Genomic DNA, 11,843 nt, shown 5'->3' with positions numbered 1-11,843 from the left:
CTCTTGGCTCTGAAAGGCATTAAGATGCATGGAATGATTGATACAACGTATAGCATCTCCTTTTTATAGTTCAAAACGCTACAAATAACTGCACTGCCATTATGGACTAAAGAAGTAAAATAAAAGATGATTTATTTCCTTACTACCCCTTGCTGAATTTGACTATTACTATATGAAGCCTTAAAATAGGAGCCATGCACAAAAACAAAATAGAACACAAGATGGTCAGTGAAATCTGAGTTTCAGATAAACAAATTTTTAGTGTAAGTAGGTCCCACATATTGCACATACAAAACATTATTTGTTTATCTAAAATTCAAATTTAATTGGGTGTCCTCTATTTCTATTTGCTACATCTGGCAGTTCTTTATAGAGAATCCTTATCTTCAGCAAACTATTTACCAGGGAAATTAATGAATAACCATCACCTAAGGTTTACATGATAAAGCGCAGTAACACAATCAGGGAAGATCTCCCTGCTTACCATAGAGAGTACCCCAAGCCATGACAACTGCAGTCCCTCGAAGATGACGAAAGTCTGATTGGTGGGTAGGTGGTTCAGGGTGATGATTCTGGAGTTCAAGTATCCTTAGTTAAATCCCCAAATCACTGCTCACTCACTGTGGAACCCTGGGTAAGTTAATCTCTCTTTATTATAAAATGAAGCCTCTAGGAGGACCTGCTTTACCAGGCTGTTTGAGGATCAGTGAAAAAGTATCCACAAAGCACCTGGAACACAGAAGGCACTCCTAGATGGTAATACCTACTATTAAAAACATCACAAGGCAAAGAGGGTACTTGCCACAGACAAATATTCAAATGTTAATGTTATGCAATAGTAATATTGAATAAGTAATTTTATTTCCATGATCTATTTACACTGTACAAACACTGTTGAAAAGCACCCTACGAGTTCACAGTACATTACAATACATTTAAAAATATATTCCTTTATAATAAAAGGTTCATAGAACATTGGCATGTCGACATGTGACAAAACTCTCAAAGCATGTCACTAATTCTGTGACAGCAAGAATGCTTCCATGTGTTGTCAATTTCACAATCACAAATCACCACTTGAGTTTTAAATAAAGTTTTAAATAAAAAATGAATTCTACAGTGGAAAGTTCCCACAGCAATACTTATTATTAGTTAATTAACATGTACTTTCATGGAGATGTTGTTTCATAATAATTTAAAACATCAACTTAATCTGCCCAAAAAAACCGTTTCAACAAGTTTCGCAGTCCAGAAATTCGTGTCATCTGTTGTTTTCTACTTTTTCTTCTTTGTTGGCTCTCCTGGTTCTACTTTGCGCTTTTTAGAAGTATGTTCATCTTTTTCATCATCTTTAAACAGGAAAGGAAAAGTTTAATCAGTAATTAAAAAAAAAAGTTAAGTATTAAATTTCATTGACTTCAGAACAAAATCATTATCCTCAGCTTATGTTTCTTCTGGTTTCCTAATAAAAACCAAAAATTAAATTTAGAACTCTGATTTTAAAATGCAAGTAAAAGTAAGACATTTTTAAATTATAGTGTCATGCAGAATTCAGAGTGACCTTTTAGTGCTATATTAAGGTAGTTTTAAAATGAGAGTATCAGACTTGTTCTGGAAAAAAGCTATTCCCATATATTTCACAGTATACACTTTGTGTGTATTTAAATAATCTACATGTTGTAAAAAACAGAACACATTCTATTTTCTTTTTTTTTTTTTAACCAAAGAAGACTACCAATCTAACCATGACATTATTTAAGTAGCCATCGGCTGTTCTTTCCCTTCTAATCTGCTTTATTTCCCGGCAAAACAACTCCGTTTCCTATTTAGAACCCTTGTCCTTTTATTTTGAAATTTAAAAAGCACTCAGAGGTAGAAGTTTCACCAAAACTGTATTCTCTCTGAACATGTGTGTGGCTTTATGTTAAGAACTCCATACAGACAGACTAACATACAGAAGTTATAAATTTTAAAATACAAATCTGTATTAAGCACATTACTGGATTCATTGCACTTTTGGCTTTACCTTCACAATCAACAGATGCCCAAGTTCAACAACTATCATGTGGTGATATATAAAATATTCTGATATTGAAAGGGGTCTTCATATTAAAAAAACTGGGAAGCTGTAGTGCCTGGCTGGCTCAGTAAGTAGTAGAACATGAGCCTCTTGATCTTTGGGTCATGAATTCAAGCCCCATGTTGGGTGTGGAGCTTACTTAATAAAAAAAAAATTGTAATAAAAATAAAAAGTTGGGGAAAAGCTGCTTATATCACACCATAACTCCTTATGGAGGAAATACATTTACAGCCTAAGTCTTCAGTTCCCTTCTGCTAACTGTACCATACTCAGAGTATCTCCTTCGTTGATGAAGAGAATAATTAGAATCAACAGATGATTCATTCATCTTCATTCATCTTCAAGCACAGTATGGCGATATTATTTATGTATTTCAGAAAGCACTTATGGGTTTAGATAAGCAGCGAGATAAAATAAAATTCAAATCAACAAGTCATCCTAGGAATTTACAGACCAGAGTTTTAATCAACAGTTTATCATGCATACACAAAAGTAATGTATAAACCAACTGATATGTCACAGAGCTCAAATAAGCCAAGATCTTTGTTTTTTAACTGGAGTTTAATTAATGTCATTGCTGGACTTTGAGATTATCTTCACAGTATAAAAACTGAAATTACTTTGTTATAAAATCCACTGTTGACATATCATTAAAAAGATGACTGTGGGTACCTGGGTGGCTAAGTTGGTTAAACATCTGCCTTCGGCTCAGGTCATAATCCCAGGGTCCTGGGATAGATCCCTGCACTGGGCTCTGAGCAGTGAGCCTGCTTCTCCCTGTCCCTGCTTGTGCTCTCTCTCAAAAAAAAAAGAAAAAAGAGAGAGAGAGATCGTGAGACATTTCTGCTGCTAATCTGCCAATTTTAAATAAATTTACTGAATTAACAAAAAACACAAATTACTAAGGTTGGAAAAATAATTTCCAACAGGAAATTGAACAGGAGCTAATGCCATCTAGTGACATAACAAGGCATTGCCTTGAAAACCATAGCAGGGCAAATGAAACAAAACCACTCTGAAATGTTCCTTTAACAAATTATTGAGTTTCTACTCTGTGCAATATATTACAGATGCATTAGTAAAGAAAAAAAAATTTCTATTATGGAATTCATGCCACCTGAGGTAAATAAGTTAACACTGTTAATATGAACTAACTTTCTAAATTCTCAAAAAAAAGAAAAAGCATTAACTACTTAAGTAGGGATTTCATGGCTAAGTACATGTCAATAATATCTAAGCCTTACTGAGTTGCATTTCTCAATTACCAAACAAGAAAAAATAATAATAAATCTAAAAGAACTTAACTGGCAAAAAAGGCCAAAGTGCAAAAAATGAGTAGGAAAAGTAAAAATAACTTAATAGTCTAAAAATCAGATAATTTAAGAGTGTGGGATTTTGCTTTTTTTTTTTTTTTTTTTTTTTTTAAAGATTTTTATTTATTTATTTGACAGACAGATCACAAGTAGGCAGAGAGGCAGGCAGAGAGAGAAGGGAGGAAGCAGGCTCCCTGCTGAGCAGAGAGCCAGATGTGGGGCTCGATCCCAGGACGCTGGGATCATGACCTGAGCCAAAGGCAGCGGCTTTAACCCACTGAGCCACCCAGGCGCCCCGGGATTTTGCTTTTTTTAAAAAAAGATTTTATTTAATTGACAGAGACAGACAGAGAGGGAACACAAGCAGAGGGAAAAGCAGGCTTCCTGCTGAGCAGGGAGCCCGATATGGGGCTCATCCCAGGACCCCAGGATCATGACCGGAGCTGAAGGTAAATGGTTGAGGACTGAGCCACCCAGGTGGAATATGAAATTTCTTAAACAAGATATTTTGTAAGTAAATAAATACATATAAGTAAGTAAATAAATACAAATACAAAAAAAAATAAATACAAATACAAATAAATACAAATAAAAAAATGATCAATTTTATACTTTGTGGGATTCTGAAATGACAAAAATCACTTCTAAAAAGGAAAGTATCTAAAAAAGAAGATAGTTACATTCAATAACCAACATTAGAGTCCAAATTTAAGATTCTAGGATTATCTTTTAACTTTATGATCCAGCTTTAAATTGAGCATTGGGTCCTTTTGTCATTTGATATTATTTCTGTACACTTTCTGATGGAGGACCATCATATAATCAAAAGAACAGAAATTACCTAGGAGAATAACAACATTATTTGCCACATATTTGGAGGCAAGCTGGAAAGAAGAATATTCTTTCTGGTTGTTTCTCCTGGTAGAGAATCCTCACTTTTTCCATATAGGAACAAAGAGAGAGCACCAGCCTATCTTAGTTTGAGTATCAGCTCTAGTGGTCTTACTTCCTAGAGAACAGCTATTTCTCAAGCACTACCGCTTGCAAAACATCGAGAGAATAAACCCCAGTTTACAGAGACATCGTTTCCACTTAAGGGCCTGAATCTGAATCCTAATTTCGCCTCTTCCTAGCTGTGTGAATTTACTCAGGCCAATTCTTTAATCTGAGATTATTTCCTTGTCTATAAAAGAGTAATAATGAATTATGTACCACTTCTTTACTAGGTCACTGTGTGGAAGTACCTATTTTACAGCTTGGCATTTTCTAGTTTTGTGATCATGGACAAGTCACATGAAGCTCTCATTTCCATATTTCCTTATCTGGTTTCACCAGGTGCAGGATTAAACACTATTTACGCAAAAATGTTTTTTTATTAATTACACAATACTATACAATATGAGGTATTTTTATTTAAAAGGATGCCATTACTGAATGATATTATGCCTTCATTAGTGACTTCTAATCCACACTGGGAAATCAGTGAAAGAAATGGAAAAGCCAAGTAAAATTAAAACTGAAGAACTCCTACCAGTCAGTTATTTTTTCTCCTAAAACAAAACTCTGCCTGGCTCTAAAAGGAGCTAAGGGAAGTAGCCCTGGATTCATGAGAACATCAGAAATCTGTTTAACTGGCATGCCCTTCCATAAATATGACTTCCAAATATTAGCTCAATTCAACAATACCCACTGAATATTCAAAATGTACAACAAACTGTAAAGGAACTCAGGTTCACAAAGAAGATAATCTTATGAACAAATAATCTCATATAAGATGACAGTACAATCAATAGCATTAGCACACACAAGGTTTAGAGGAGCAAATAATTTGAGGGAGGTGCTGACATTGTTTTCTTTGAGTAAGATTTTGAAGGATGAATGTGTTTACCAGCCGAAGAGGGAGAGAAGAACATTCTGGACTAAGGAGCAACATACCCTGAAAGGCATGGAACCATAAAATAGGATGGTCTATTCAGTTTACAATTTTAAGATCTTAAAGTGCTAGAAAAAGGCACCATTCAAAATGAAGGTAGAGAGAAAGGCAGGGCCTATCAGAAGGCTTTGACTATACTGTTGGTGAAGGATTTTAAGCAGATGAGTTACATAATCAGACATTACTTTTAGAAAAAGTGATCACTAGCTGCAGTGTGAAGGATGGAACTGAGGGGTTGGGTAAAAGTATGTAAGCAGAGATTACTGTGGTTACTTATACTCTAAATATGAGATGAAATTATGATACAAACATGTCAACTAGGTCATTATCTTCCTATTAGTATGTAGTAATACTCAATTAACTTCATTTTGTCACACTAATTTTGGTTTTAAACCACAACTGCTTTAATATAAAATGAAGCCTTCAGCTCTTCGAAGCTGCAATCACAAGAAAGAATCCATGAATTAACTGTCTCTGTTTTAAATTATAAATCATATACACGACAGGTTGAGATAACAGAGATTTCACTCTAAAGACTGAATAACTTAAGATCTTTTTCTGAAACACAGTAAATACTACTGGTTGAGCCTTCAGAGACGTCACGTCAAGGCCGAATTTATACAATCTTTCTCAAAACTACAGCAAAAATAATAATCACACACCATTATTAATTTCTTAAGTCGCTAGATTTAAATTTCACTCATTAAGTATCTCCTCCTTTTTAAACTCATCATAGGGGCCAAAAGGTATTATTCAAGGGAATCTGACTGGCCTTACCTGATTCCACTGTCTCCTCTCCTTCTGGTAGAAGCCTAGCTTTCTTAGCATTCTGTGGGGCATCATCACCATTGTCCTCATATATGTTAGACCACTTTATTGCCATATCCAGCTCTGGAGGGGGAGGTTTCTTCTCAGTAGTGTAGGTCTCCGGAGGTGGTACATAGTTTGACTTCCATATTTTGAATTCTTTCGGAGGCTGTTAAGCAAACACATTAAAAAGCACCGTGACGAACCGAGGTTCCTACAATCGGTATGGGCACATGCACCTCCCTGCCGTTCGCTTATTGTTCAGGATGACTTTTTTTGTTTTTAAGGTTTAAAGACACATTTTTTTTCCATCAAAATCACAATACTGTTAAGTGAAAAGCCAAAGGATTCCCTATACGAATAAAGCTAATAACTTTTAGTTACCAAAGAAGAATCCAGTCTCAGAGATACTACGCCAAGGCTGACCCCTTCAGGAGGCTGCAGCAGACACTGTCTTGGAGGCAGCACCGCAGGCACTTCGGCGTCAAAGGGAAGGGGTCTCGGGGAGAAGCTGCAGCGGGGGGGGCGGGGGAGTCACCACCGTTAGTCCTCGCAGCGCGGGGTCGGGGCACCGAGCGCGGAGGTTTGGGTCTCCTCACAAGGGGGCGGGGGCTGCGGGCCAGTCTGACACCCACCAGGCTGGGGAACGGGGCCCGGGCTCCCCAGGGCTGGAGATGGGAGGGGTGGTGCGGCATCCCGCAGGAGGTGATTGCGTGTGGGGGGAACGAAGTGCCCGTCCCCAGGAGAGGGCTCAGGAGGAAGGGGGCGGAGGCCGGGGCCACAGTCGGGAAACCGGGTCGGGAACCTCACCTCCTCAGGCGCCTTGACGACGTGCCTCTCCCAGTCTATCTGTTTGTTGAGCGGATTGTAGAGAAAGGCCGGGCGAGTCACGCTCCGAAACAATTCGTCGGGTCCTGGCAGCCGCTTCTCTGCCTTGTTCCCACAGCCGCCCGCCGGCTTCGCAGGATCTGGGGTCCTGCGATTCGTTTCCTCCGGCTCGCTGTTATCCTCCTCGCCCGACGAACCCGAGCTGCTGCTGCCGTAAGCCGCGAAATAGCTCAAAGGGTCCTTCTCCTCCGCCGCCATGACGGCTGCGCGCGACGACCGTGGGCTCCGCCGGAAGCCGGAAGCTGCTTTAGGGCCCGCCCCGCTGTTGGCTCCGCCCCAAGTCTTGCGGTAGAGCGCAGAGCCTGCGCCCCCTGACGGCGGCGCCGGGCAGTTGCCGCTGGAGTCGGGACTGAGGCTGGAGGCGCCGAGCGCACTTGGCCAAGCAGGGGCTGCTCTGTGCTCCTTCCTGAGGATCCCTGAGAAGAGACAAGTCCTGAACTAGTGGTCCCAAACAAACTTTCAACATTCAGTAAGAATTTATTAAAGGCATACAAGAGATAAGAATTTGTTTTTCACGGCCGCTTCACCTTAACCATTGCCCAGACACCAGGATATCTTCCTAATCTCATGGCATCTCCTCTTCAAATTGAAAATTACTCTCTCAGTATGGTTGTTTCCCGCAGTCACCGTGGAAGACCTCTATGGGTGGTGCACTTACCAAGTCACTGACTAAATCCTCTCCTGCTTGACCTCATTCCAGTGGGATCTGAACAACTGTCTTTGATGAAATTCTTCTTGGATTGCATCTCACCACTCAGTGGGTCTTCCACACTCTCTGGCTTCTCATTGTCAGCTTCTTCCCATTCTTGCTTTGCCCTGTATGGCCCTTAAACACCGGTGTTTCCCAATTTATTGTACCATCTTTCAGCAAGACTTACCATTTTGTAGAGGGCATTACAACGTTGCAGGCCAACCCATTTCTTTCCATGGCATTAACCATCTTATGCTTGTGACTCCCACATCTGGGTTTCCAACCCCAATCTCTCCATCCAACCTCTGGACCAGACCTCCATTTGGCTCTTAAACTTTTCATGTGGACGTCCTGCTGGGGCCTCAAACACCCATTTACTAGATCAGTAGCTTGTCCTTTCATACGACTTGTTTCTGTGTGTGTTCCCTCTCTTAGAAAATGATATAACCTAGTCACCAAGAAAACTAGAAATCTTTCACTCTTCCTGGTGATCTAAGAGGGAATGATACCTAAATGAAAGTGAAAAAGTTGTTTGTAGGGTGCCTGTGTGGCTCAGTTGGTGTTTACCTTTGGATCAGATCATGATCCTGAGGTCCTGGGATTGAGCCCTGCGCCATTAAGCTCCCTGCTCAGTGAGGAGTCTGTTTCTCCCTCTCCCTCTGCTGCTCCCCCATTTGTGCACTCTCTCTCAAATAAATAAACAAAATCTTTTAAAAACTGGCCCCCTGTTGAGTCCCTCTGGGGTTGGGGTATACAGTTTGAGTCATGAGTCCCTGTTATCAAAACCACCAACAGCTCCCATGTGACTAAGTCTGGGGGCTGCTTCTTACTTCACCTCTTAACAAGATAGGCCTTCTTGAAACACTTTTTTCTCTTGCTTTTTACCAGATCATACACTTTAGTTCTCTTCCTATTTCACAGGGCTCTTTTCCGTTTCCTCTCTTGCCTTCTTCTGTCTCACCTCCAGTTGTGAGAGCACCTCAGGCTCAGTCCTGGAACAGCCTTTCTTTTCTATGAACCCTCTGTTTAAAGGTGAATTCATCAAGTCTCATGGTTTAAAATACCATTTTATGCTAATAACTCCCACATTTATATAACCAGTCCAGAAGCATTCCCTGAACACCAAATCCTTGTACCCAATTTCCAACTTCAGTGTCTACCAAGCACTGCAACCTTAACATATTTGTAGTAGATTTTCTACGAAGATGGCAGTCAACAATTCCTGCCATGTCAGTGCTGTATGCTGCTCCTTCCATCATGGGGTATATTTCCTCTCCCTTTTGATCTGGGCTAGCCTTGTGCCTTGCACTGATGACTAGGATGCCTCCATTGTCCCCCACCCCCGGGAAGCCCTGAGCCACCATGTAAAGAGAGGTCCAGCTACTCTGCTGGAGATACTGTGAATAAGGAACCCCAGTAAGCTCCCAGCTAGTGTATCCATCCCAGGTAAGGCACTAGATTTGTGAGTGAACTTATACAATCCCAGCCAAGCCCTTATAAGAATGCAGAATGATCCCAGGATAGACCATCATAAGAACTATGAAGCCAAGTCTAGCAGAATCATGAACAAATAAATGGTCATTATTTTAAACCACTAAGTTTTAGCGTTTTAAAAGTTTAGTGTTTTAAAGTGTTTTAGGTTTAGGTATGTTATGCAGCAATAGACACCTGAAAAACATGTCCAAACTGAACTCTTCATTTCCTACCCTCAATACTCCCCACCTCCCATAATCTGTCCCATCTCTTTAAATTGCAGCATTACCATTATTTTTGAGTAATCTCTGCACCAAACGTAGTGCTTGAACTCATGACCCTGAGATCAAGAGTCACATGCTCTATGGACTAAGTCAGCCAGGCACCCCAAATTGCAGCATTATTAATACACGTGCTCAGGTCACAAGTCAGCAAATGTTATCATTTCAAATTTAAAATACAGTCCAAGTCGGGACGCCTGGGTGGCTCAGTGGGTTAAAGCCTCTGCCTTCGGCTCAGGTCATGATCCTGGGGTCCTGGGATCGAGCCCCGCGTCGGGCTCTCTGCTCGGCGGGGAGCCTGCTTCCTCCTCTCTCTCTGCCTGCCTCTCTGCCTACTTGTAATCTCTGTCTGTCAAATAAATAAATAAATAAATCTTAAAAAAAAATAAAATAAAATACAGTCCAAGTCCAAACACTTATTACCAATTCTACCTCAACTACCTTCCTTTTTCCTTTCTTGCTAATTTTCTTAACATTTAATAATCTTTAAATTGGTTTAGATTCATGCATTACATTTAGTGTCTGTGTCTCTTTATCTCTTTTAACCTTCAATGGTTTCTGTTTTTAAATTTCATGACCTTGATATCTAGACTATAGACCAGTTATTTTGTAGAAGATGCCTCTATTTGTCCTAGTGATAAATTCAGGTTACAAATCTTTGTTAAGAATATCATGAAAGGGGAAACCTGGGTGGCTCAGTCAAGTAGGTGGCTGCCTTGGGCTCAGGTCATGATCCCAGGGTCCTGGGATAGAGTCCCATGTCCTGCATCGGGCTCCTTTCTTAGGGGGGAGCCTGCTCCTCTCTCTCTGTCTCTGCCTGCCACTCAGCCTACTTGTGCTCTGTCAAATTAAAAAAAAAAAAAATCACGAAAGTGGTGTTGTGTTCTTCTCATTGCATTCTATCAGGAGGCATGTGGTTTCATTTGCTTTGGTACTAATGATTTTTAACTTTTTTTAAAAGATTTTATTTTTAGGTAATCTCTACACCCAAGGTGAGGCTCAAACTCAAACCCCAAGATCAAGAGTCACATGTTCTACCAGCTGGGCCAGCCAGGCACCCCTGATTTTTTAAGGTAGTATCTGGCAGGGTTTTCTACTATCAAGTTACTTTTTTCCTCCTTTGTAATTAATAAGTGTTTTGTAGGGAGATATTTGAGACTGTGTCAATATCCCATTCTTCATCACATTATTTGTCCATTTACATCAGCATTAACTCATGGGTTCTTATTTTATCCAATGATTTATGATCTATTATTATTAGTATTTTTATGTTGAAATTATTCCTGATTTGGCCTGTGGGAGCCCCTTTAAGCTGGTTTCTGTGCCTTTTGGACATGTCTCAGTTCAACTGTCACCTGCTCTGAGAGGAGTTCCCTGATGATGCTATCTATACTCTTTCCCAAGTTATGTTTTAACTCACACATGCCCTATTTTATATCCATGGTAACTAGAATTACCCAGGTTCCCCTACTTATATTTTACCTCCCCCAACTACAATGTGAATTCTTTGAGAACACAGGTTTTATCACTCTGTCTCCAGCACCTAGAAAATAGGTACTCAATAAATAATTACTGAATTAATGAGTGAAAAGAATACATTATCTCCACTCTTAACTTTCTGTTATTTAAGAAATACTAAGAAGAACATGGAGTTGTGGAAAGAATATTGACTGTGGAGCCAAACAGTCCTGGATTTTTATCCTAAACAGTTGTGTGATGTTGAGTCTTCACTTTATTCTGAGTTTGTTTGAGCTCTGCTCTCAGACAGCCTTCATAAAATTATACTTAACAACTATAGACAGATTTGCTTCTTGGTTTTTTTTTTTCCCCAAAGTCCAAAGTGTGTATATTTATACAGTGACACAAGATAAGACCAGAGCAAGAACTTTCTGCTCCCTTTTATATTGCTTAAAAAGATAGTACCTGTAAGACTGAATTCTACTGGGTGCCTGGGTGGCTCAGTTGATTAAGCGACTGCCTTCAGCTCAGATCATGATCCTGGAGTCCCAGGATTGAGTCCTGCATCGGGCTCCCTGTTCAGCGGGGAGCCTGCTTCTCCCTCTGACAGTCCCCCCCATCATGCTGTCTCTCTCTCAAATAAATAAATAAAATCTTAAAAAAAAAAAAAGCTTCTACCTTATACCATACACAGAAATCACTTTATAATGAATTATATGGCCAACTGTGAAATTAAAACAACTAAGACTCCAGGAAAAAACATAGGAGAATATCATTATTGAGACAAGCAAAGATTTCTAAAACAGGAGCTAGAAATCACTAACCACAAAAGAAAAGATTGAGAAATTAGATTACTTAATTACTTAATTGAAATAAAAAGACTGGGGTGCCTGCGTGGCTCAGTCTTTTAAGTGTCTGC

General features: G+C 39.8%; 1 protein-coding gene across 1 annotated transcript; it reads right to left on the bottom strand.

The window, feature by feature from the left end:
* Positions 1 to 307: 307 nt before the first annotated feature.
* Positions 308 to 7,964, bottom strand: LOC308342081 (UPF0690 protein C1orf52). The gene is made up of 3 exons (XM_080802282.1): positions 6,944 to 7,964; positions 6,104 to 6,302; positions 308 to 1,349 (listed from the first exon to the last, which is right to left on the bottom strand). Exons 1-3 carry the CDS (start codon positions 7,217 to 7,219, stop codon positions 1,276 to 1,278), a joined length of 549 nt encoding a protein of 182 aa, XP_080658408.1. The 5' UTR covers positions 7,220 to 7,964; the 3' UTR covers positions 308 to 1,275.
* Between the last annotated feature and the right edge of the window lie 3,879 nt (positions 7,965 to 11,843).

The sequence above is a fragment of the Martes martes genome, assembly GCF_963455335.1.
Source record: "Martes martes genome assembly, chromosome: 4".
NCBI classification, from domain to species: Eukaryota; Metazoa; Chordata; class Mammalia; order Carnivora; family Mustelidae; genus Martes; species Martes martes.
The sequence above is the reverse complement of the archived record's forward strand: the minus strand, read 5'-3'. Positions and strand labels throughout refer to the sequence as shown.

Bases quoted from the DNA above. Each gene is read 5' to 3' on its own strand.
- LOC308342081 (XM_080802282.1), bottom strand. From the start codon at position 7,219: ATGGCGGCGGAGGAGAAGGACCCTTTGAGCTATTTCGCGGCTTACGGC. The intron at 6,303-6,943 runs GTGAGGTTCCCG...TTTGCTTAACAG, and splicing joins TCGTCAAGGCGCCTGAGGAG to CCTCCGAAAGAATTCAAAAT. The intron at 1,350-6,103 runs GTAAGGCCAGTC...TCCTGTTTAAAG, and splicing joins AGAGGAGACAGTGGAATCAG to ATGATGAAAAAGATGAACAT.